This window comes from Leopardus geoffroyi, chromosome D1 (assembly GCF_018350155.1).
Source record: "Leopardus geoffroyi isolate Oge1 chromosome D1, O.geoffroyi_Oge1_pat1.0, whole genome shotgun sequence".
Lineage (NCBI taxonomy): Eukaryota > Metazoa > Chordata > Mammalia > Carnivora > Felidae > Leopardus > Leopardus geoffroyi.
In genome coordinates this window covers 66955648-66982300 of record NC_059329.1, presented here as the reverse complement: position 1 = coordinate 66982300, position 26653 = coordinate 66955648, and the positions used below count along the sequence as shown (strand labels likewise).

Below are 26653 nucleotides of genomic sequence, written 5' to 3'. Positions count from 1 at the left end.
CGACTGCGCCACCCAGGCGCCCCTCAGTTGTACTATTTTTATGCTGCCTGTTATAATTAATTAATCATCGATAAATAATTGATATATAACATTATATTAGTTTTAGATGTACAACATAATGATTCAATATTTATATTCATTATTTTTTGAAGAGAATCTTTTTTTTAAGTTTATTTATTTATTTTGAGAGAGACTGAGACAGTGTGAGTTGGGGAGGGACAGAGAGAGAGGGAAACAGAGAATCCCAATGCACACTGACAGTGCAGAGCCTGACGCAGAGCTCAAACTCACGAAACTGTGAGATTATGACGTGAGCCAAAACCAAGAGTCAGATGCTTAATCGACTGAGCCACCCAGATGCCCCAGTATTTACATTCATTGTGACATGATCACCACAATAAGTCTATTTCTTGTGAGAATTTTTAAGATTAACTGTCTAAGCAACTTTCAAATATTTAATATAGTATTATTAACTGTAGTCACCATGCTGTACATTACATCTTCATGACTTATTTATTTTATAACTGGAAGTTTGTATCTTTTGACCCCCTTTACCCATTCCTCCCTTTCACCCCCCCCCCCCCCCAGCTTCTGGCAAATAATCCAATCTGTGTATCTATGAGCTTGGTTTATTATTTTTTTTTTTAATTTTTTTTTTCAACGTTTATTTTTTTGGGGACAGAGAGAGACAGAGCATGAACGGGGGAGGGGCAGAGAGAGAGGGAGACACAGAATCGGAAACAGGCTCCAGGCTCTGAGCCATCAGCCCAGAGCCTGACGCGGGGCTCGAACTCACGGACCGCGAGATCGTGACCTGGCTGAAGTTGGACGCTTAACCAACTGCGCCACCCAGGCGCCCCGAGCTTGGTTTATTTTTTAAAATTCTAAACATAATTAAGGTCACATGGTACTTGTTTTTCTCTGACTTATTTTACTTATAATATCCTCAAGGTCTATCCATCTTATTGCAAATGGCAAGATTTCTTTCTTTTTATGGCTGAGTAATATTCCATTACACACACACACACACACACACACACACACACACACACACACACACCATTTTCTTTATCCGTTTATCTGCTGGTGGACACTCAGGTTGTTTCCATATCTTGTCCATTGTAAATAATGTTGCAGTGAACTTAGGGGTGCATATATCTTTTTGAGTTAGTGTTTTTAGGTTTTTCAGATAAATGCCCTGAAATGGGATTGCTGGGTCATAGGGTAGTTCTATTTTTAATTTTTTGAGGAAACTCCATACTGTTTTCTATAGTGGCTGCACCAGTTTACATTTCCACCAACAGTACACAACATTTCTCTTTTCTCTGTATCCTTGCCGTTTCTTGTTATTTTTGTCTTTTTGATGATAGCCATTCTGACAAGTGTGATGTGATTCTTGTTATAGTTTCGATTTGCATTTTCCTGATGATTAGTGATGTTGAGCACCTTTTGGCCATCTGTATGTCTTTGCAAAAATGTCTGTTCCAATCCTCTGCCCATTTTTAAATCAGATTGTTTTATTTTCTATTGAGTTGCATGATTTTTTATATATTTTAGATATTAACCCCTCACCAAACATATGATTTGGAAATATTTTCTCCCTTTTTCATTTTCTTGATGGTTTCCTTTGCTGTGCAGAAGCTTTTTAGTTTGATGTAGTCCCAGTTGTTTATTTTTGTTGCCTTTGCTTTTGGTGTCAAATCTAAAACAAGTCATTACCAAGACTGATGTCAAGGAGCTTTCTGTCTGTATTTTCTTCCAGGAGTTTTATGTTTTTTAGGTGTTATGTTTAAAGCTTCAATCCATTTTGAGTGGATTTTTATGTATAGTGTAAGATGTGGCCCAGTTTCGTTGTTTTTGCATGTAGCTGTCCAATTTTCCCAGCATGATTTATTGAAGAGAGTGTTCTTTTCCCTTGGTATATTCTTGGCTCCTTTGTTGGAAATTAATTGACCATGTATGCATAGGTTTATTTTGGGGTTCTTTATTCTGTTCTGTTTCATTGATCTATATGTCTGTTTTTATGCCAATACCATTTTGTTTTGATTACTATAGCTTTGTAATATAGTTTGAAATCAGGGAGTGTGATGCTTCCAGCTTTGTTCTTTATAATGATTACTTTGCCTACTTGAGGTTTTTGTGGTTTCATACAAATTTTAGGATTGTTTGTTCTATTTCTGTGGAAAATGCCATTGGAATTTTGATAGGGATTGCATTGAATCTGTGGATTACTTTGGGTAGTATGCACATTACAACAATATTAATTCTTCCAATTAGTATGGACTGTATTTCTATTTATTTGTGTCTTCTTTAACTTCTTTCATCAATGTCTTGTACTTTTCAGTATACAGGTCTTTTATCCCCCTGATTAAATTTACCCTTAGATGTTCTATTCTTTTTGATGTAATTATAAATGGCATTATTTCCCTCATTTCTCTTTCCAGTGTTTTTTTTAATTAGTGTATAGAAATGCAGTTTATTTTTATGTATTATTTTTGCATCCTGTAACTTTACTGAATTTGATTAGTTATTTTGAGAGAAAGAGAGAGCGAGCATGTGTGCAGGAGTGAGTGGGGAAGGGGCAGAGGGAAAGGGAGAGAATCTTAAGCAGGCTTCATGCCCAGCACTGATCCTGGCGCGGGGATCAATCTTACGGCAGTGAGTTCATGACCTGAGCCAAAAATCAAGAGTTGGAAGCATAACCTACTGAGCCATTCAAGTGTCCCTGAATTTGTTGATTAGTTCTAACATTTTTTGGTGGACTCTTTAGAATTTTCTATATATAACATCATGTCATTTGCAAATAGTAACAGTTTTACTTCTTCTTTACCAATTTTGATGCTCGCTTTTTTTTTTTTTTTGCCAATTTTTTCTGGCTAGGACTTCCAATACTATGTTGAGTGAAAGTGGCAAGAGTGGGCATCTTTGTCTTGTTTGTGATCTTGGAAGAAAGCTTTCAGCTTTTCACTGTTGAGTATGCTGTTAGCTGTGGGATTGTCATATATGGCCTTTATTATGTTGAGGTACATTCCCTCTATACCCACGTTGTTGATTTTTATCAACATTTTTATCATAAATGGTTGTTGAAAGGACCTTATTCAATTTGTACTATAAAGTTTGTAACCTTTTACCAATATCTCCCTATTTTCCCCTACCCCCCCAGTATAATGCTAAGTGAAAAAGCCAGACAGAGAAAGACAAATACCCTTCATTATTAGTAGATTTAAAGAAACTTTTGTCTTTGAATGTAAATAACAATAAATTTACTTTGCAATGTATTAGCCAGTCAGAGAGTCCATACTTAAATTACCATAGTTTTTCATGAATATCTTTGCAGTATTAAGTGGACTAATTATAAAGTTTGCTAGGTGTATAAATCATCAAAAAAAAAAAAGTTATTGTGAGAAGTCTTTATGCATGCATCCTGCACTTTTAGACAATTTTGAATTGCTTTTTAAGCCATGAAGGAATGTCCACTTTTAAGATTGTTCTTTTGGATACTCCCTTACTTATTTTTAAAATTTGGATTCTTGAAAGCTTATATTTCTCATCTTTGGACTTAAGCTGCTAGTATATCAAAAAAGAAGTAAGAAATATCTCTGTTCCAAAATGTGGAATTTTTCAGGTTGGAACTTTTTAGTCTGTCTCTGATTTCATTAGACTCATGACCTGATTTCTAAACAATACCATTTTCTTTCCTAATCTTTACTCAAATGTCATTATATTGTGCCTATGTCTGCCCTTTTATTTGCATTTCAAAAACCTCAAGTCCTAAATATTCTCACAGCAAGTTTTATCCTTTTCTCCTTAGCACCTAACATAAGGCCTGGCATAGTGTTATTGTTGAATAAATGAATTTCTGTAATAGTCTACTTGCCAGCTTTTCTGGATTTGGTCTCTCACCATTCTGTGTGGTTTTCCAGACCAGAAAAATTGGTAGCTTGTCCACAGGTATTATCACTACTTTCTGTGCAAATTATTCTGTTGTTTTTTTTTTTAAATAGGTGTCATTCTTAGAAAATTCTTCCTTTATGTTGACTCAAAGATAAGTCCTTTGAATTATATCTTTGGCTCTATTCTACTCTATTCTATTCTATTTTCTTTCATGTAGTAGCTCTTCAGATATTTGGAGCACAATATTCTCATATGTGCACCTACTTTTCTTTTTAAGTTTTCTTACTAACTCCTTTAATGTAATTGTTTCTAGACCTTTTACCAGTTTGAAAGAAGTTGATCTATCATGGTGTTTCTTACAGTGTATTCTAGTTTGGATTCTTTGTGACAAGTAATGCAGGTGTATTCTAGCCTAAGAGGGAAGGAGATTGTAAAAATACCTCAGAAGTTTGGTGACAGGCATTACAGTGCTGCCATAATTTACTACAGGTAGAACTTAGCTGTACAGCCTTTCTCTGTGGCATCTCTGCTTCTTTCTACATTTGTGTATACTCTTAATTTGTTTCTTCTACTGGCAAGTCTGACTAGAGTTTCTGTTTTCCTGTAACTTTAGTCTTTTTTTAATTTATTTAAAATTTTTTTAAAATTTTTCCTTGAGAAAGAGAGAGAGAAAGAGACACAGAGTACGAGTGGGGGGAGGGGCAGAGAAAGAGAGGGAGACACAGAATCCAAAGCAGGCTGCAGGCTGTGGAGCTCAAACTCACAAGCTGTGAGATCATGATCTGAGCCGAAGTCGGATGCTTAATTGACTAAGCCATCCAGGGACCCCTGTAACTTTAGTTTTACACATGACCCCTGTGGTTTCCCGACCTTTCTCCAGATCATAGTAAGTCTTGGTACTTTTTTTTTTTTGACTGCTTTAGTCTCTCATTTTTTTCTATTCAAAATTCCCTAGCAGAAGAATTTGATTTGTCTGGCATACTTTTTATGGCCAGGTTATTCTGGTCATAAGTTGCTTGCCAGTTTATAGATGCCCTTGCCCACTTACTAGTCCTATTCATTTATTCAACAAGTATTTTATTAATTCTCTAACAAATACCAGGAATTATCCTAAGTACCTAGGATACATCGGTAAACAAAGCAAGCCAAAAACCATTGTTTTCATTTTAGAGAGATGATACAGACAAGTAACAGTAGGTAAAAACAAATAAAGGATTTAGTAATTTTCTGGCTGGTGAGAGGAGTGGCAGGATTGTATGCTCTTGAATGTGACTGCTGCCCTTCCTTGAACAGTGAGTGATTCCATTTTTTATAGAAAAGGATGTGAGCAGATGGATATCATAAAACAAGTGTAGTGTAGATAATCTCTGATCTAGTTTTGATAAACATATCATAGGAAATGATTTAGTGAATTATATATTAGAGTAGCATCTCTCAAAGTTCAAAGCCTGTATTAAACCAAGCGATATATACTTGGTACATCTATAAGCACACACAGAAGGCACTCAACTAATTTTTGTCAATTGTTACAACGAATATCAAACATCCTGTTTTGTCTAGAGCAGTGTATTACATTTTTCCACTTAATTGATCCCTACTCGAACAATAGTTTGGCAGATATAGTTGTTCCTTATAGCTACTGGCAATGTCACACCTAGAGTATTCTAGTTAGCAATCCCAGAGAATACTGGTGGGCTCCTCTGGAGTCATGGCCAAAGCTAGGAGAGTCACTTTGTTAGGGGGGTGATGGATGGTTGGATTATCCTGGGTCATTTGCAAATCCTGTGGCTGAGCTGGGTAGCCTGCAAGCTCTGCCAGGACCCAGTGGAAAGTGGGTTACCAAATATAAGGAGGAGAAAAGTATTCCTGACCACACCAGTATTTCCTCACACTTCCTAAGTTTGTTTTGGGCAGTTTGTGTAGCATATATACTTTTTTCAAAGAAACACATTTCCAAATGTGCTGGTGTCCCCTTTTTAATATAGTAACTACATCTATCATCATAATAATAATTCTTCTTCTTCTTCTTCTTCTTCTTCTTCTTCTTCTTCTTCTTCTTCTTCTTCTTCTTCTTCTTCTTTTGAGAGAGAGAGCGAGAGAGAGAGAGGTTATGCATGTGAGCAGGGGAAGGGCAGAGGGAGAGAGAATCCTAAGCAGGCTCCACACCTAGCATGAACCTGATGTGGGGCTCGATCTCACGACTGTGGGGTCATGACCTGAGCTGAAATAAAGAATTGGACACTTACCCGGCTGAGCCATCCAGGTGCCCCTAGTCATCATAATTCTTAATTTTATGATAGAGTAGGAGAGTAGGGACTGGGAAGAAAACATGAAGGCACTGATTAATAACTTCCCCCTCCTTTGCCAGTTTAGCAGTGGACAATGCAGTGGACAGTCACAATTTTGTCTGCCATTTAATACGCAGTGCAAATAAGAGCTGCTTCCACAACGACTCTGATTGATACGCATACTTCACTTCTGGACATAAGGATCAATCCACAGTGGACATCTACTCTAGAACACTCTTCCCTCACTATGGCTTATTCCTCAGTGTAAAATGCCATCTTCTCAGCATTCTTAAATATAATTAGTATTGCCTAAAAGAATAAGTGTCAGATAGAATACGTAAATTAGAAAAGGAGTTTAAATATTCAGACTAAGTGCTTAAAAATCAAGAAACAAGATTCAGAAAATGTTTATTTACTTTTGGTATGGTACTTTCATAAGTTCCTCAAAAGCTGGTCGTTGCAGCAATTTATATATGTGATATTTGGGAACCAAATTATCGTAGCTCTTTCCACATTTTATTTATAGTGAAATATTATTTTACCATTTTCTTTTAAAATTTTTAAAAATGTTTATTCATTTTTGAGAGAGAGAGCCTGTGCACACACATGCACGGGGGAGGGGCAGAGAGAGAGAGAAAGAGGGAGAGAGAGAGAGATAGAGGGACACACAGAATCCAAAGCAGGCTCCAAGCTCTGAGCTGTCAGCACAGAGCCCAATCCACAAACCTTGAGATCATGACCTGAGCCGAAGTCAGACGCTTAACCGACTGAGCCACCCAGGGGCCCCTATTTTGCCATTTTTATTGTCATTTTCTAACCTAATTTCCAGTTCAAATAACATTACCATATAACTGAAAGTTATTGCACTCACAAGTCATATTTCTGTGTGCATTTAGAAATGTTATATCAGTATTTCAAACTGAGCTTTCATGTTATATCATGCATATAATTTTAAAATCAGTAAATAGGGGCCCCTGGGTGGCTCAGTTGGTTGCGCATCTGACTTGGGATCAGGTCATGATCTTTCGGTCTGTGAGTTTGAGCCCCTGCATCGGGCTCTGTGCTGACAGCTCAGAGCCTGGAGCCTGCTTCTCATTCTGTGTCTCCCTCTCTCTCTCTGCCCCTCCCCCACTCACTCTCTCTCTCCCTCAAAAATAAACATTATAAAAAAATAAAATCAGTAAATAATGTTGCTTTTGGAGAACTTTTGAAAGTTATGCTGCTGACAAGAACTTTTTACTTGTCATAAAGTAATACTTTTGTACTTGTAATAAAAAATAAAAAATTTTTTATTAAAAAATTTTTAATGTTTATTTTTGAGAGACAGAGAGATGAAGCATGAGTGGGGGAGGGGCAGAGAGAGAGGGAGACACAGAATCCGAAGCAGGCTCCGGGTTCTAAGCTGTCAGCGCAGAGCCTGATGTGGGGCTTGAACTCATGAGCCATGAGATCATGACCTGAGCTGAAGTTGGATGCTTAACTGACTGAGCCACCCAGGTACCCCCAAAGAAGAACTTTTAATCTCTCAAATTGGCAGTAATTAAAACAAATTTTTAAAATAACAATTGTTGCTAAGAATGTAGTGAAAATGCCAGTCTTATTCCTCAAGAATTTACAGAATGGAGGCACCTGAGAGGCTTAGTTGGTTGGGCATCCGACCCTTGATTTCGACTCAGGTCATGATCCCAGGGTTGTGGGACTGAGCCCTGTGCTGGGCTCTGTGCTGAGCGTAGAGCCTGCTTAAGATTCTCTCTCTCTCTCTCTCTCTCTCTCTCTCTCTCTCTGCCTGTGCCCCTCTCCCCTGCTTGTGCTCTCTCACTCTCTCTTAAATAAAAAAAATAAAATTAAGTTAAAAAAAAGAATTTACCGAGTGTAAAAAGACTGTTGAATATCTTTCTGGTGGACCCTATGGCTTTGTGTTAGTTTGAAAATTTTTCATTCTCTTTGACCCAGTAGTTGTATATCTAAGAATTTTTCTGGGGAAAAGGGAGATGAGGGTAAAGTTTTATATAGAAAACTGCTTTTTATAGCATTATTTATAATAACAGGAAAGTAGAAAATATGTTTAACATCAAAGGCTCATTGTAAAATATCAAGTAATAAATGGATAGATAAAGCTAGGTTTTAGTAAGATCCCAATTCTGTAGAAAAAAATACACATGTCTAAAATAATCTGAGATAAAATAGTCTAAAATATTAACAGTAATTATTTCCACCTGTGGGAATGGTTACTTTCTCTATATTTTTATGTATTTAAAAATTTTTCTGCAGTTACCATTTTTTATTTTTATAATTAGTAAAAATTAGTATGATAAAATATTTCTTGAGCCTAATGTACATTAGCTATCACTCTCAGAACTGAATAAACAGTGTATGGACACCTTGTTAAATATGATTAGATATATAACATGCATTTATTTCTCTTTGAAAAGACAGGGAGATATGAGCTTAAAACAGTTGTCAATATTAACAAATTTATTAAAATAAACATTTAACTCAGTATGAACTAAGTGCCAGGCATTCAATATACTCTGTGCTTGGGGATACAAAGATGGTACTGAAAGAAAGAAAAAGCTTGCTCTCCTTTCTTCTAGAAAGTTTTCCATAGTGTTCTCTGCTACAGTGAGTTCGGTTCCCTTCTGTCCTCGTACTTACCACGCTATACTCATTATCAGTTTATTTGCCTGTTTCTCCTATTAATTATGAGTGTCTTGAGGATAGGGGCCATGTCTTTTTCATATGTGTATCTCCAGGACTTAACAATTTGGTGACTTAGGTCTGCTTGCGATGTCAGAAGTGGTCATGTTTGAGGTGGATTTTGAAAAAATGAGTGCTTGTGATAAACCACTTTTAATTTAGTTTACCTTTCATGAAATCCTTCATTCCCCTATAATGATGGATATATGAGGAGTTACTGTACTGCAGCAGTTGTTTATTTAATTGAGAATGTTTTCATTTTGCCTTTTTCAAATGTGACCTCATTTTTAGAACACAGTGCTAAGCTGTTCAGTTAAATGAATTTAACTTTTATTTATCTCTTAAAGATAAAAAATTTGGCCATGGAGCGATTGAACTCTCTGGGTGAGGGCCAAGGGGAAACTTGAGTTCACTGGGAGAGGGTGAGAGATGATAGTAGATAATTGTTTAAAAAAATAACAAATTGAATCAGGTATTAAAGGCTCCCTTAAGTTACGTGTATAAATAATCAGAATGTTGCTTTTACTTCAAAGTGAACTGGGACAACATGTAAAATATGCAAGCACCTGAAGATCTTTAAAAAGTAGAGCAAAAAGCAATTTAGATCTAATGTGTACTTTCTATCCCTAAGTTACTCACAGATTATATCTCCAGTGTTGAATTATAAGTTGATCCATTATTTAGAATCATAGGATAATTGTGTAACAACAATGATCTTATAGGCGGGTGGTTTTCAACATAATTTTGCCTCCTCCCCCCAAGACATTTGGCAATGTCTTGAGATGTTTTTGGTTGTAATGACTTGGTGGTGATGGTGGTGATTTGAGACTAAGGATGCTGGTAAACTAAATATCCTACAGTACACAGGACAGGCCTTCCCTGCCCCCAACACACAACAAAGGATTATCCGGCCCAAAATGTCAATAGTGCTGATGTTGAGAAACCCTGCTTAGACATTTGCAAGTTCTCAGCCCTCTCAAAAAAATCTTTATTTTACCTGTAATAGTGTTTATATTTATATATCCCATAACTGAAACTTAGTGCTAACAGTACCATTTCATTTGTTGCTTAAGCTTACTTTGTCTCCCTAGAAGAGTTTTTTTGTGTTTTTTGTTTTTTGTTTTTTTGTTTTTTTTAGAGATACTATTAAGATTGCTTTCCTTACTGGGAACAGGGATAGTTCTCCCATAGTATAGTAGAGGCTCTACTAGATTCCAATATCTCTGTTTATTTTTCTTAGCTTTTCATATATGTCACTCTTTTGAGAATCTATAGGACAGGGATTGCTTGTTATTTCAGTATTATGTTTAGAAGGTAAATACTTTTATACCCTGTAAAACTTGAGAACATTTAATATATCGATTTATTCAACAAATATTCATTTAGAAATAAGAATTAATATAATGAGTATTAAGATTTTTTGGTACCATGTAGCTAATTCACTTTGATTTTATTAATAGGGTCAGGAGCAGGTCTGGGGAAAATAATCCAAAGATTTCCACAGAAGGACTGGGATGATACTCCTTTTCCACAGGGAATTGAATTGGTAAGTTGGTGTTGCTTTATTGTACTTTTATAATGATACTTTTCTTTTTATGTTACATTTATGGTTATATTTATGTTATAGTTACTGTTAAATAATTTGGTGATTTAACTGTAACATATTACTAGAAATAATCCCTTTGCCTTCAAGTCCAGTAACTTTTGAATATATTGATTCTGAAATACCTGTTTTGCTATTCTTTTCCCATGTAAGCTTCTCTCTAATATTAAAGATGAAATTAATGATCTTTATGTACATGGAAGCTGAAAAATTCCTCTGCTTCTTTAGTCAAAATTTTATCCTAGTAGCTTCAGTGAGTGTGGCACTAAACAAATACTTATATTTTTGTCTGAAAAATTTCAGGTTATTGTTTTGGTGAAAACTAAACAAAAACAGAACTCCCCACACCCCCACCCCAAAGATTGGTTTAATGATCACCAGTCATGTTTAGTTTGCTCTTGAAATCACAAATCTGAATTCTTTTTAGCTACACAGTCTGCAGATTGCTTTATAGTAGTGCAATTCAACATCTTTATTTTTGTCAGCTATTTTAAAGGGATTTAATAATTGAGCATAATTTTGATGGCCAGGACATTCTATCTGATGATGTATCTATGGTGGTAAATGAGGGACTAGAAAGATGACCACTAAAGTATTTGGCAATATGGCTATAAAGTTTTGTTGTCAGACATAGTGGAGTGTGGGTGTATGTGTAGGTGTGTGTATGTATATATCTATATTGTGTGATTGAATACATATACATACACACATATGAGAAGTGTTCTTTTTTTAAAATGTTTTATTTATTTATTTTTATTTATTTTTGAGAGAGAGAGAGAGAGAGAGAGAGAGAGAGAGAGAGAACATGAGCAGGGGAGGAGCAGAAAGCAAGGGAGACACAGAATCTGAAGCAGGCTCCGGGCGCTGAACTGTCAGCACAGAGCCCGACACAGGGCTCGAACCCACGTGTCATCAGATCATGTCCTGAGCCAAAGTTGGATGCTTAACTGACTGAGCCACCCAGGTGCCCCAAGAAGTATTCTTTAAAGTTGTTCTTGTTGAGAGAACATTTGGTATGATTTGATAGTGAAGAGTGAAGGCTCTGGAGGAGACTACCTAGGTTGAAATCCCCAGGTGTATGGTGTGACTTTAGACGAGTTACTTCATTTCTTTGAGCAGCAGCATCTTCATCTATAAAATGAGGATAATGCAATACTAATCTCCTAGGGTGTTGTAAAGATAAAATGGGAAAAATATACAAAATGCTGAGAACAATGGCTTCCATAAAGTAAGTGGAAGTAGCTTACTTAGTAAATGAAGTAGCTTATTGATAATAACAGTGATGATTGTTGTTGTCATTGTTAATGTTTGTTTGCCATCTTACAGCATCTCCTCTTCCTCCCCCAACTCCCTCAGCAGAATTGTTCATTCTCTTACTATCATGGGTCAGAAATATCCATTAGGAATAAAACTGATGTTGAAAATTGTGCATTTTCTCATTCTAGCTACTGGCTGTCCATTTCTGTTTATAGAGGATAAAAGATACATTGCTGAGTGTTTAATTTTGATTTTTACAGCTATACAAAGAGGGCTGCAGGTTCTGTAGACACACAGAAAGGTCAAGTCTTGAAGTTTTGTATTGAAAAAATGGGTAAAGAATGTGAGGACCTAAGGAAAAGTAACTTTTTGGAGAGGCCCTTGTATTCCTTTCTCTTCTCCTCCACATGCCTACAAATACTTGTAACTGGCCTTATGGTGTGAATAGCCAGGTATTTGCACTATTAAAACCTTTAAGCTCTGCTTCAGCATTCCTTTTAGTGGTGACTGAAACTGGAAAATTTTAGTGCTAGGGACCATCGAGAACTCTTATGTGAGTTCTTACCATTCCTCACATCAAAGTGTGGACGGATATAAACTATATCAGTTATATCAGTTTGACAGTGTGAATAGTAAACCACCATCATAAGTTTCAAGAACAACAGACATTATTGGAGCTATTAGCTATGACTGGGACGGGATTGTTTTTGTGTTCTGAAAGCCAGGGAAATGGATACTGTGATGTTTCTGATGTTTTTCCAGTAGTGAGGGAGAGACACATACTGAGTTCATTACCTAGTAAATGGTATTTTTCCTTTGTGTGACAGACACTCCCATGTTCAAGTGCTACCAGTGTATCTCTAATAATAAGTAGAATCATGTGCTGCTGACTGGTGAAGTAGAGGTGCTAAGAGTTAGATCTTTTCCTTACCTAACAGTTTCCCAGATGACATCTTGGCTGATTCTTAGCAAAGCATTTCAAGATCTTTTTTTGATGGGTTAATAGTTAAAGAATATTTGATCTGTTGAATTACACTGGAAATTTTTTTCCTTTTTAATTTTTTCATCATTGATAGCAATTCCAATACTCTAATGTCTATTGTGCTTTGTCAGGTACAAAATAAATATGTTTACCTAACATCTATTAAAGCCCATTTTAAAAACAGAATTGTTAACTTAAATTTTTCTTGTCCTTTTATTATTTATTGCTTTTTGCTATGCTTGATGTATTAGAGACATTCTGCATCTAAATAGCAATAACTTGAATAACTGAAATACTGTGTAATCTAATGTAACTCCTGTAGCATCAAGACGACATATAGGCCTGATAAAATTTTTTCCAATTGAAAATGATCTGGCTCAGTCCCTAAGTGGTTAGTTGATTTCAGGGTGATAGTGACCCTTTTCCAAAAATGTTAGCCCTTCCAAAGTAATGGAACAACTTTTAGCATGTAACATTAATGTTAGTATCTACAGTTGTATAGGATTGATAGACTATGGTTAACTCACATAAATTGGATGATTGATGGTAGTATATCTAATTTAAAGATAAGTAAACTGAGGATTAGGAAGTTTAAACAGTTTCCCTAGGCTCTAACAGCTAAAATGCAGCAGAGCTAGGCTTTAAGTCCATTACCACATGAAATACTGACTCAGTCTCCGCCAAAATCTGAGAATATTCTGAGAGTGACGCTTTAGACTGTGGTTAGCATTTGTATTTTAGTGTAAATGCAGGATCTGAAAACAGGGTTCTATAATTTTGAAGAACTGAGGTTCAGAAATGTTAAAAGAATGCTGTGTTGGATAGAAACCAACTTTACATATTTATTTTGCCGGAGGACAAGTCTGGGTTCAAAGCATAACATTATACTGAAATTATTTTCTATTGCTACCTCTCCTCTCCAGACAGCATATATTTGTTGTATATAAATCTAAATGACAAATTATTGTGTTTACCTGAAGACTAAACTTTATGACTGTGGGAAAGGATTTTAGATATCCATTCACTAATAAGTCAAAACCTAAATTTAATTTAGAGGATACTGAATTTGTTCTTTCTGTTTTTATGTAAAGAATTTGCCCTTTTCCCCCCCTTTCTTCTATTGAGAAATGCTGGACTCTAATTTGAATGGATTTTAAAAATAAAAATATGAAAATAAGCTAAACCAAGCATAATGACTGCTTTTCCAGTTCTGGGATATTTTTATCTTTTTCTTGTGCTTTTTAGGCATACATGGAAACCACAGACAGTCATATAAATAAAATTTCAGTTAATTTTAGTAACAGTATTTCAAAGAAAATTTAAGAATTGTTTTGCAGAGGCATTCTATGGCCAACGATCTATTTCTGATTATGGGAACAAATGTTTTTATTGGCTAGGGTTTGGACATCAGCAAAATAGTATTGTTTTGGCACTACATCTTTTTAAAGATGCCCTGTCTCAGAAGTGAATCCTTTTGTACTATTATTCACAAAATTTGTCATATTCTTTACTAGGGAATGCCTGCACCAAGGCATTTGTAGAGCTATCTAATTTAAAAAAAATTTTTTTAATGTTTATTTATTTTTGAGAGTGAGACAGAGAGACAAAGCCCGAGCTGGGAAGAGGCAGAGAGAGAGGGAGACACAGAATCTGAAGCAGGCTCCAGGCTCCGAGCTGTCAGCACAGAGCCTGACATGGGGCTCAAACCCATGAACTGTGAGATCATGACCCAAGTCAAAGTTGGATGCTTAACCAACTGAGCCACCCAGGCACCTGAGCTATCTAATTTTTTTAGAAGAATAAAGTACTGTGATAGAAAAATGTGGCTTGAGTAAAAGAGTAATAGATATTTAGTTAGAATTTTAAGTTTCATATTGGTAAAAAAAAATTAGTTCAGTTATTAAAATATAGACTAGTGATTTGACTACCTTCAATATGAATCTAGTTTTCTGTAATTGTAAGTATAGATTGGAGAGAAGAGGATTGTTGTGTATGCAACAATCTGCAGTTTTAACATAGGAGAATTAACCTTAGTATAGGATGCTATTTGTGGTCAGAGAAGTAGGTATAAGTACCATGTAATGCTTTAATTCTTTAAGCTGTTTAGAATGCACTGAACACAACATACAGGATAGTAGTTGTCCATTTGACCTAGATATAAATACTGTGTAGTCAGGGAACTGAGTGTAGAAAGGATAGAAGAGAATATTCTCCCTCCTTTGTAGAGGAGTATGCATGAAAGGAGAATGAGAAAGGTAGTGTACATATTGGATGATGGAATCAGGGCTCACAAATATTTTATTTTATTTAGTCCTTTTAAAGTAATCTCTGCACCCAACATGGGGTTTGAACTGATGACCCTGAGATCAAGAGTCGCATGCTCCACCGACTGAGCTAGACAGGTACTCCAGGGCTCATGAAGATTTTAAAGCGCTGGAATTATAGGCTATTAGCTAAGAAGATGAAATCTGGGACAATAGGAAAAAATGTAGGTTTCTGCATGTAAGTATAAAAAGCCAGCTGTGTAATTATTTAGAATAAAGAAGGGCAGGATGATTTTCCAGCCAGAGAGATTTGAGAAATACACAAAGGCAGCTAAAAAAAAAAAATTATATATATATATATATATATATATATATATATATATATTTGTAAACAATACTTATGAAAGATACTATGGGTAGTGTCCCAAGCCACTGTGCTGACATAGAGCGCTTGGTGATGAATTCAGTTCAAAGGTGGTATCCAGAATATGTGGAAGGATTTTTGATTTTGTGTAGAGTTGATGCTGAAAACATAAAAATACTGCTGTGCAGTATAAAGACATGGCTTTTTAAAAAGTTTTATTTATTTTGAGAGGTAGTGTAGGTTCGGCTTTTGGCTTTGTCTAGCAAAGCTGAGGACAGCAGAAAGGATTACTCAAGACTTCATGCAAGTCAAGAGAGGTGAGAAGGAGGCTAAGGGAAGTCTCCCAAGCTGCTCTCAAACCTCGGTATTTATTAAGTATACATTCAGGGAAACATTGCACAATACATCAGTGGGCTACATGCCAGTAAGAACACATAGTAAGTGTGCAGAAAAGGCATTGCCAAGACTACAAAAGAGCAGTGCAGAAAGCAGGGTGGAGAACAAGATAAGATATTCCATAGATAACATAACATGGTCTAAGGGATTCATGAGCACAGGCAGGACCCAACCTGTGTATACACATTAACTAGATACTGCCTCGTTGTTTTCAGCAAAGCCAGAATGCAGTGTTCTGCTTTCAATGCGTTTCCTATAACCTTCTAACCCAGGACATAGCCATTTGATTTCCCACAAGAGAGAGCAAGTGCAAGTTGGGGAGGGGCAGAGAGGGAGAGAGAGAATCCCAAGTGGGCTCTGCGCAGCCAGCGCATCTGCTGATGCGGGGCTTGTCCCACCAATTGCAATATCATGACCCAGGCTGAAATCAAGAGGCACATGCTTAACCAACTGAGCCAGCCAGGCACCTCTGAAGATATATATGGCTTTTAAAACATGCTAAGGACTACAAACAGGACTTTTAAAGTTAGTTCATGACAAAGCAAGTAGATATAAATGGAAGTTAAGCTGGTAAGTGGTGGTTTGAACTCACATTTTGTTTCCTATTCCCAGACAGTTGTCTCTTTGAAGTAATAAAACCATATTTCAGGTTGGAACATGATATAGTGTAGAGCATGCATCTGCTGTTAGATTCTCTCAACATCTCTGAAACAGGATATTCAGTCTTAATGTTATTCTCACATTCCTCCATGCTCACTTAAGTGGTTTGTTATCCCATAATAGTACTAGACTTTCATTTACTTATAATTCTCTTTATTTTACTAATGTATTGGTAATCTCAGTTATGGTAAAGAATCTTTCACTGACCCAGTCTGTATGGTCTGCTATTAGAGTACTACTCTCAGAACCACCATAGGACAAGGTTTTCTTGCCATGCTCAGGTTCTCCCATACTTGATGCTTTGAGGCCATAGAGAACTTCCTGAGGAAGATATGGATCTACACAGGCCTAACCTACTACAAATTCACATTGTTTGCAAATAGCCTGGACCTCATTACTACAAGGAATACTGCTACTCATCTGTCATGTATTGTTGTATCACCCTGTGGGTTACTCTACTCTTCTTAACTTCCAGTTCCTTTTTCTACTCTTCTGTTTCCATTGATCTCAAGTATGGTTAGTACTAACAAAAAAAACTTTACTTCATCTCTTTTGGCTTTTATCCTGTTTCTTCTTCATCATAAAATGTTTGAAATGATTCTCCTTCATTTGCTGTCTCCATTTTTCTAAGAGATGTGTGGTGCAGTGGAAACAATATAGTATCAAGAATTTTAAAACCTTGAGCAAAGTGAATTTACCCTTTCTGATAATAATATTTTTCCTACAGGGATGTTATCAGGTGGTTGTCTATTAATACTTCAATAAACTATAATATGACATATTATAATTATTATAATATTATGATTTCTTACCATCCACTCTCAACTCATATACCAGTCTTACCCACATCTCAAGGATTTATTCTGAAGTATAGTGTATGTCTTCTCCATTCTGAAATCACAATTGAAGTTTTTAACATTTTCTTAATTCACGAATATATTTCTTAATTCATGAATATATTCCTTAATTCATACTAGTTGTTATGATAGATAAACCTTGAGATTTTAGTGGATAGCATGGTAGAATTTTTTTCTCTTCTTACTTGCATAAAGTCTAATTAATGGCAATGGGATAGATGGGAGTGTGCGATATCTTCAGTGTGGTTCTCAGGGTCATCTTGGGTATCACCATTCAGTTGACAGAGTAGTAAGAGAAAGCATGGAAGATAGTAAGGCTGGATTTTATGGGATAGGCCTGGGAGGCAGTATATATCACTTCATTCTCCTTAACGGAAGTCAGTTATATGGCCCCAGTTAACTATAATGGGAGTTTGGCAAATAAAGCCTAGATGTATGCCAAGGGGAAAAGTGAAACAGATTTAGTGAACAACTGGCTTTTCTCTGCCATAGCATTCTTGCTGAATTCGAACATCTTTTCCCTTATCTTAATTCTCTGTGACCATTTTATTTTGGACATCACTAATTCAGTGTTTGTGGTATAATAAAAAGTAAATATTTAGTCTTTGTCTCAGTACCTGGCACAGAGCTCCTGAAATCCTTGGAATTTATTGCCTTTGTATGCTAATGAGATAGCTGATTGGTTTAGTGGACCCTAGATTGCTTCAGGAAGGGGCTGGTCTATGAGAGGAACCAACCTTGTAATTAGAGGGTTGGAAATTTCAGCCCCACTGGGGAGAGGAGAGAGGCTGGAGACTGAGTTCAATAACCAACAGCCAATGATTTAATTAATCAGTCATGCCTACCTAATGAAAGTTACTATAAAAACACCTAAACCAAAGGGTTCAGAGATCTTCTGAATTGGTGAACACATTGATGTGGTGGGAAGGTGGTGTGTTTAGAGAAGGTATGGAGGCTTTGTTGGTCCCCCTTCTCCATACTTTGCCTTGAATTCTTCTTCTGTTTGGTTGTTCCTGAGTTGTATCCTTTATAATAAACTGGTAAACATAAGTAAAATGATTTCCTGAGTTCTGTTTTTCTAGCAAATTCTCGAACCTCAGGCGGGTGGTAGTGTAAGCCCCTGCATTCAGAAGTGTGGATAAGATTAGACACCAGTTTACAGCTAGTGTCTGAAGTGAGGACAGTCTTCTGAAGCTGAGCCCTGAGCCCTTGACCGACCTGTGGGGTCTGTACTAACTCTGGGTAGTGTCAGAATTGAATTGAATTATTGGACACCTAGTTGGTGTTGGAAAAATAAAAACATACCTTTGGTGTCAGAGAAGATGCAACATAGTCTTCGTCGTGCTAGTTTGATGAACAAACCCGTAGGTTTGAGATAAATATATCTTACATTTACATATATATAATATCATGTATATATATCTCATATATATATATATTTATATATCACATTTTCTTTATTCATCCGTTGATCATTGATGGATACTTAGGCTGCTTCCATATTTTGGCTACTGTAAATAATAATGCAGTGAACACAGGGGTACATATAACTTTTTGAATTGGCGTTTTTGTTTTCTTTGGATAAAACCCAGAAGTAGAATTTCTAGATTATATGATAGTTCTAGTTTTAATATTTTGAGGAACCTCCATACTGTTTTCCACAAATGCTGCACCAGTTTACATTCCCACCACAGTGCACAAGGGTTCCATTTCTCCACACCCTCCCCAAGGTTATTTTTTTTTTTTGTCTTTTTCATAATAGCTAATCTGATAGGTGTGGGTGATATTTCATTGTGGTTTTGCATTTCCCTGATGATCAGTGATGTTGAGCATCTTTTCATGGGTCTGTCGCCAATCTGTATGTCTCCTTTGAAAAAATGTTCAAGTACTCTGCCATTTTTTGGTATTAAGTTGTGTAAATTCTTTAAGTATTTTGGATATTAACTTCTAATCAGATATATGATTTGCAAATATTCTCCCATTCAGTAGGTTGCCTCTTAGTTTTGTTGATGGTTTTCTTCACTGTGCAAAGCTTTTTAGTTTGATGTAATCCTATTTGTTTATTTCAGCATTGTTGCTCTTGCCTGAGAAGACTGGTCCCTCCAAAACATTGCTAGGACTGATGTCAAAGAGTTGACCACCTGTTTTCTTCAAGGAGTTTTATGGTTTCAGATCCTACGTTCAAATCTAATTCATTTTGTACATAGTACAAGTACATAGTATATGAAAGTGGTCATATTGTACATAGTGTAAGTAAAGAAAGTGGTCCAGTTTCATTCTTGTGCTGTCCAGTTTTCCCAACTCCATTTGTTGAAGAGACTGTCTTTTCTCCATTGTGTATTTTTGCCTCCTTTGTCATAGATTAATTGACCATATAAGCATGGGTTTATTTATTTCTGGGCTCTCTATTCTGTTCCATTGGTCTATGAGTCTCTTTTCTTGCTAGTACCATACTGGTTTGATTACTGTTTCCCCTTCCTTCCTTCCTTCCTTCCTTCCTTCCTTCCTTCCTTCCTTCCTTCCTTCTGTGTTTTATTTTCTCTGGGAAGTGGTGGTATTACTATTCTGTCAGTCTTCTGTACTTGAATCCTAGTCATACTTCATGCCACACAAAAATATTAACCTGAAATGGATTATAGACTAAATATAAGCTGAACCTGTAAAAGTTTTTTTGTTTGTTTGTTTGTTTTTGTTTTTTACTTTGAAAGAGAGAGAGGGCAAGCTGGGGAGGGGCAGAGAGAGAGAAACCCAAACAGGCTCCACGCTGCCAGTGTGGGGCCTGATGCAGGGCTTGAACTCACAAACTGTGAAATCATGACCTGAGTCCAGATCTAGAGTTGGATGCTTAACCTACTGAGCCACCCAGGCACCCTGAAACTATAAAGGTTTTAAAAAGAAAATTTAAGAGAACATCTTTGCAACTTTTAGTTTAAGGAAAGACTTTAGATAGAACACCAAAAGCATGAGTGGAGTACCCGAAAACCTTTGAAAAAGAATGTATCAGTATGCAAAAAAGGTAGATCTTCAAATAGCAAGAATTCACATTTTGTTTCATAAATTTTATTTGGAACTACAGAACCTGGTTGCTACTTGAGCCTTCTATTTTTTCTATTTACCTGTAGTGAAGAGGAGGACCCTGAAAGAAATAAGGGGACATGCAGCAACTCACCTAGAAACTCAGAGTTTTCCCAGGTGTTATCTATGCTTCTAAGCCAGGTTTTCTTCTTCAAGTCAGAATTTTGGGTATATTCAAATATGTGGGGTGACTTTGACAATAGAACTTCTTTATTAAAGTTTTAATTGCTATGGATGGTAGCCAAATTTAGATATAAAACTTCAGATATACAAACATTATTACATGTGAAAGATTTTATGGTATGGAAGAAAGAGTACAGAACTCTGGGGATTTATTTATCTGTGTTAGTATTATATACCTATATACATGTATATATATATGTGATATATATGTGTGTGTGTGTGTGTGTGTGTGTGTGTGTGTGTGTGTGTGACAATAGCTATTTAGAGAAAGCATCCATTTCCTAGGTCATATAATCTATTTTCAAAGGTATTTAAGGAATGGTAATTTGGTATTATCCATCTCCCCAACCCTCAGCTCTGGGTCTAATTAAGTTCTTCTATGATCCAGACATCTTATTTATCATACGAAATATGTCCAGATATTTTTTGCTTGAGTTTCTCTTGTGCTTTGAATATTCCTGTGGAACTTTCAGTTATGGATATTACTGTGCATGGTCATCTCTTTATAATTATAGTTACAAATGTGCCACTTTTAAAAAGTGAAGTATTTGGTGGCCTCTAGTGGTACTCATGTGTCTATAAAAAATCACTAATACCACCAATATACAAAATTTTAGGGAGAAAGAATTAATAGGGTGACAAAACACATATAAGTAGATTTATCTAGGAAAAGTTTTTGATCTTTGAGAACTAAAATCGTATTAATCACTTATAAATCTATCAGTGATGTGACTGTCTCTACTAATTTATAGCAAATTTTATCATTACTAGATTTGCTTTACTTTTCACATATCTTGAAATTATATACATGTATCTTATTTGGAAGTATTTCTATGTAGCTTGTACTTTGGTCAGCAATAATGTACTATTTAGATTGTACTGAGATGTGTCCATGAAGGGGGATGGTAAGAATGATTCTGACATCTCCTTAAATAATAGGATCATTATTTCATAAATTAATCATAAAGATGATCAGTCCTTAAAGTCTATTTCTTTAAACAGCAAATTCTGGCTGACTTAAAAATATTTCTAGTTCAGCCCAGAATTATCCAGATATCCAGAATCTGAAATATATGTAGGAATTTAGACAGATCATTTCAGAATTTGGGAAAATTTATATAAATTCAAGATTTGGAAAGGTAAAGAGAAAACTGACAGTTTTAGGTAGGTTAACTTTTTTAAGTGCTGAAATTAATCTGTATTCATGCTAAAAATAAGATGATGAAATCCAGAGATTTAATAACTTGCCCAAGGTCATAAAGCTCCTAACCGTTGGTTGAGATAATACTAAAATCCTGGTTCTTTGACTCTCTACTAAAACTTTTTGAAAACTGAAATAAAATATTCTTTGTGTTGGTTGGTGGTTTTGTTTTTTTAATGAAGAAGTTAACAGGATAAGCCTTATTCTAATTAGGAAGGATTACCTGGCATTAGAAAGACATGAAAAGTGTTTTAACATTGAAATCAGAATAGTCTAATGTTACACCAAATCTGTGTTAATTAAGGAGTTAGCAGTTTTTATTTCCTCCAAAGGTAGACTCGTATTTATAAGAAATGCCTATAGTACATGTGAATTTGGAAATAACTTTGATTATGTGAAATCTAATGAAAAAGTTGGATTCCACTACTGGGCGCATAACTGACTGAAAGATTTCATTAGGGTATAGTAATATCTTCAGTACTTTCCTCAAATTCAATGGTATGTACTTTGGAAAGAGAAATAAACGGATATAAAACTTGTATGAGATGTGCTATCAATTTGTGAATTGTAATTTCTTAATGAATGAATTAATTTTTTAATGTTTTTATTTATTTTTGAGACAGAGAGAGACAGAGCATGAGCAGGGGGGGTCAGAGAGAGAGGGAGACACAGAATCCGAAGCAGGCTTCAGGCTCTGAGCTGGCAGCACAGAGCCCGACGCGGGGCTTGAACTCACGGACTGTGAGATGATGACCTGAGCTGATGTCAGACGCCTAACCGACTGAGCCACCCAGGCGCCCCTGAATTAATTGTAATTTCTATTGTTTGAGGCACACTGGGCTCTTTCCTGGGCAGAGACAGCTTTTCCTGAGACTCCTCAGTACTGATACATAAGATAAAGTAGAGTCCTAGATTCTGGTTTTAAATGTTTTACTTCCTTACAGGCCAAAGGAGTAGAGGAAGAGACATGTTCTGAATTGAAAAGAGGCACAGGAAGGTCCCTGTTCATAAGTAATATTTTGCACTCATTCCATCAACCAGAGATTCTTTTAAGCTAAATATGGCCTCTTTAAGATTTCTGGAAGATGCTTTTTAATTTTACATTGTATATTTGCTTATATTAATATTGTTCTGCCAAGGTAGATTGTGTAATTTTATTTCACAGAACAACTTGTTGCCTAATGGTGACAGTGACTACTTTAAATAGAATGATGTGATGCTGCTAGTCCTAAAAGAGAAGAACTATTTTCTAAACATGAAAAAAGAATAAAGGGTGGAGTCCAGAAACTAATACCTTAAATATAGGTTCCAGGTGATTTTTTCCTCAAGTTTTTACTTACATTATCGTTGTTAGCATACAGTGTAACATTAGTTTCAAGTGTAGAATCAAGTGATGTATCACTTAAATTTAACACCCAGTGTTCCTCACAACAAATGCCTGCCATAGTACCTGTCACCCATTTAACCCATCCCCCTGCCCACCTCCCCTCCAGCAACCCTCAGTTTGTTCTCTATAGTTAAGAGTCTGGGTTTTGATTTGCCTTTCCACCCCCCATGTTCATTTGTTTTGTTTCTTAAATTCCACATGAGTGAAATCATGTGGTATTTGTTTTTCTCCGACTTATTTTGCTTAGCATAATACTCTAGCTCCATCCACATCAGTGTAAATGGCAAGATTTCATTCTTTTTGATGGCTGAGTAATATTCCATTGTCTATATATACCACATCTTCCTTAGCTATTCATCAGTCAGTGGACATTTGGGCTCTTTCCATAATTTGGATATTGTTGATAGTGCTGCTATAAACATTGGGATGCATGTATCCAATGTACTGATCCCTTTGAATCAGTATTTTTGTATCCTTTGGGCAAATACCTAGTAGTGCAATTCCTGGATTGTAAGGTAGTTCTATTTTTAACTTTTTGAGGAACCTCCATACTATTTTCCAGAGCGACTGTACTAGTTTGCTTTCCCACCAACAGTGTAAGAATGTTCCCCTTTATCCACATCCTGGCCAACACCTGTTGTTTCCTATATTTGTTTGTTTGTTTTTTAAGATTTTATTTTTAAGTAATCTCCACACCCAGCATGAGGCTCGAACTTACAACTCCGAGATCAAGAGTCATGTGTTCCACTGACTGAGCCAGCTCGGCAACCCAATCTGTATTGTCAATTTTAATCATTCTGACAGGTTCAAGGTGATATCTCGTTGTATTTTTGATTTGTATTTCATTGATGATGAGTAATGTTGAGCATCTTTTCATGTGTCTGTTGGCCATGTCTTCTTTGGAAAAAATGTCTTTTCATGTCTTCTGCCCATTTTTTAACTGTATTATTTTTGGGGGGAGGTGTTGAGTTTTAGAAGTTCTTTATAGACTTTGGATACTAACCCTTTCTTTATCAGATATGTCATTTGCAAACATCTTTTCCCATTCTGAAGGTTGCCTTTTAGTTTTGTTGATTGTTTCCTTTGCTGTGCAGAAGCTTTTTATCTTGATAAAGTCCCAATAATTTATTTTTGCTTTTGGATCCCTTGCCTCAGGAGACATGACTAGTAAGAAGTTGCTCTAGATAAGGTTAGAGAGATTGCTGCCTTTATTCTCCTCTAGAATTTTGATGGTTTCCTGTTTCACACTTAGGTCTTTCTTCCATTTTGAATTTATTCTTGTGTATGGTATAAGAAAGTAGTCCAATTTCATTCTTCTGCATGTTGCTGTCCAATTTTCCCAGTACCATTGTTGAAAAGTCTTTTTTCTATTGGATACTCTTCCTGGCTTGTCGAAGATTAGTGACCTTGTAGTTGTGGGTCCATTTCTGGGATTTCTATTCTGTTCCATTGGTTTATGTGTCCATTGTGCCAGTACCATACTGTCTTGATGACTACAGCTTTGTAGTAAAGCTTGAAGTTCAGAATCATGATGCCTCCAGCTTTGCTTTTCTTTTTCAGGATTGCTTTGGCTATTCAGGGTCTTTTGTGGCTCAGTACAAATTTTAGGAATGTTTGTTAATAGTTCTGTGAATAATGCTGGTGTTATTTTGATAGGGATTGCATTAAGTCTGTAGATTATTTGGGGTAGTATAGACATTTTAACAATGTTTGCTCTTCCAATCCATAAACATGGAATGTTTTTCCATTTCTTTTTGTCATCTTCACTATCCTTCATAAGTTTTCTATAGTTTTCAGAATATATAAATCTTTTACCTCTTTAGTTAAGTTTATTCCTAGGTATCTTATGGTTTTTGGTGCAATTGTAAGTGGGATAGATTCCTTGTTTCTCTTTCTGCAGCTTCATTATTGGTGTACAGAAATGCAACAGACTTCTGTACAGTAATTCTGTAACTTTACTGAATTTGTGTATCAGTTCTAGTAACACTGGTGATTTTTTTTTAAAAAAAAAAAGATCATTAAAGAGCAGTCTTATGAATTCTTAGGAAAAACATTTTTGAGTAGTTTGCACATTTCTCTAGAATTCTGCTTTAAAATGTATAGATATTTTGAAAATTTGGCTACAATTGGATTCCATTTCACTCATTTAACTATTTATTGAGCACTTACTAGGTGTCAAGCCTTGAGATGAGTGTTGAAAATACAGCAGTGAACCAGATAAAATCCTTGTCTTTTTAGAAATTAAGTCTCTAGTGGAGAGAAACTGGCATTAACCGTAATGAATAGGTAAATCATAAAATATGTGAGAGGTGATAAGCACTATTAAAAAATAAAAAGGCAGTGACAGGAAGAGTGATAGTTCCTTAGTTTGTAAATAACCAAGGCAACCTGTTGCTGAAATAGTCTAGTGAAAGCAAACAAGCCAGGTTAAATGCTTTTAGAATTTAGATATTACCAAGGAAATTTTAACTGTATACTTCTAACCTTACCAAATTATTAAAGAAAATATCTTTAATATGAAATAGTGATGGACTTTAGTTTGTTGGCTTTAAGTAGCCAAGAATTATTCAGACATGTGAGTTGTACATGATCATGATTATAATTTTCTGTGATCAAATAGGTTATACACTTAATGTGCAACCTATTTGTTTTGTTTTTAAATTATTTTTTTCAAGTTTATTCATTTATTATTTCTAAGAGAGAGCACAAGTGGGGTAGGGATAGAGAGAGAGACAGACAGACAGACAGACAGACAGACAGAATCCGAAGCAGGCTTCAGGCTCTGAGCTGCCAGCACAGAGCCCGACATGGGGCTTGAACTCACGTACTGTGAGATCATGACCTGAGCTGAAGTGGGACGCCTAACCAACTGAGCCACCCAGGTGCCCCAATGTACAACCTATTTGTATATGATACAAAATTTTCTAAAATATTTGTATTTACTACAAGTGCAAAGAAAAGGGTAAAGAGATAGTCACACATTTACAATTTCTTATTAAAGTAAGGTAAGTACAAATATAAAAATTCTGTTTTTCTGAATTAACTGAGCAGTTGTTTAAGTGATATGGGACTTTTCATTTTGGTACTTGTAAGGAAGAAAAATGATTCTATGTACTTTTGATACCATACCAGGGAATTTACCGCTACTAATTATTTGTTAATATACATAATACAGCACATAAGTATTTATTCTTTTAATACAATTCATAGGTTTGGTCATTTTTTTAGATTAATATAATTATCTAGTATATATATATATATATATACATATATATATATATTTGTGTGTGTGTGTATGTGTGTATATATATATATATAGATAGATAGATAGATAGATAGATAGATGGTTAATTTGTCCTTTGCTACCACTAATGTTTAGTGATTCCCTTTCCCTTCTTTCTTTTTTTCCTGCTTGGCAAACATTTGCAGAAAGAGACTGACTGGTAGGTTATGAGGCTGCCTCTGGTTATTGGTAGACATTTCTCTACAAGTTCTTCCTATTAGAGTGTGACCTCATTTAAAATCTGGGATAATGATGAAAATAT

At 35.8% G+C, this 26653-nt stretch overlaps 1 protein-coding gene across 5 annotated transcripts in view; it reads left to right on the top strand.

The window, feature by feature from the left end:
- The window catches only part of SBF2 (SET binding factor 2), a 482724-nt gene that overhangs the window by 90056 nt on the left and 366015 nt on the right, over positions 1–26653 (top strand). For all 5 annotated transcript variants that reach the window (XM_045484468.1, XM_045484467.1, XM_045484470.1 and 2 more), the window contains one exon: positions 10340–10425. In XM_045484468.1, coding sequence (XP_045340424.1) covers positions 10340–10425 — 86 coding nt within the window. The remainder of the gene's footprint in view (positions 1–10339; positions 10426–26653) is intronic.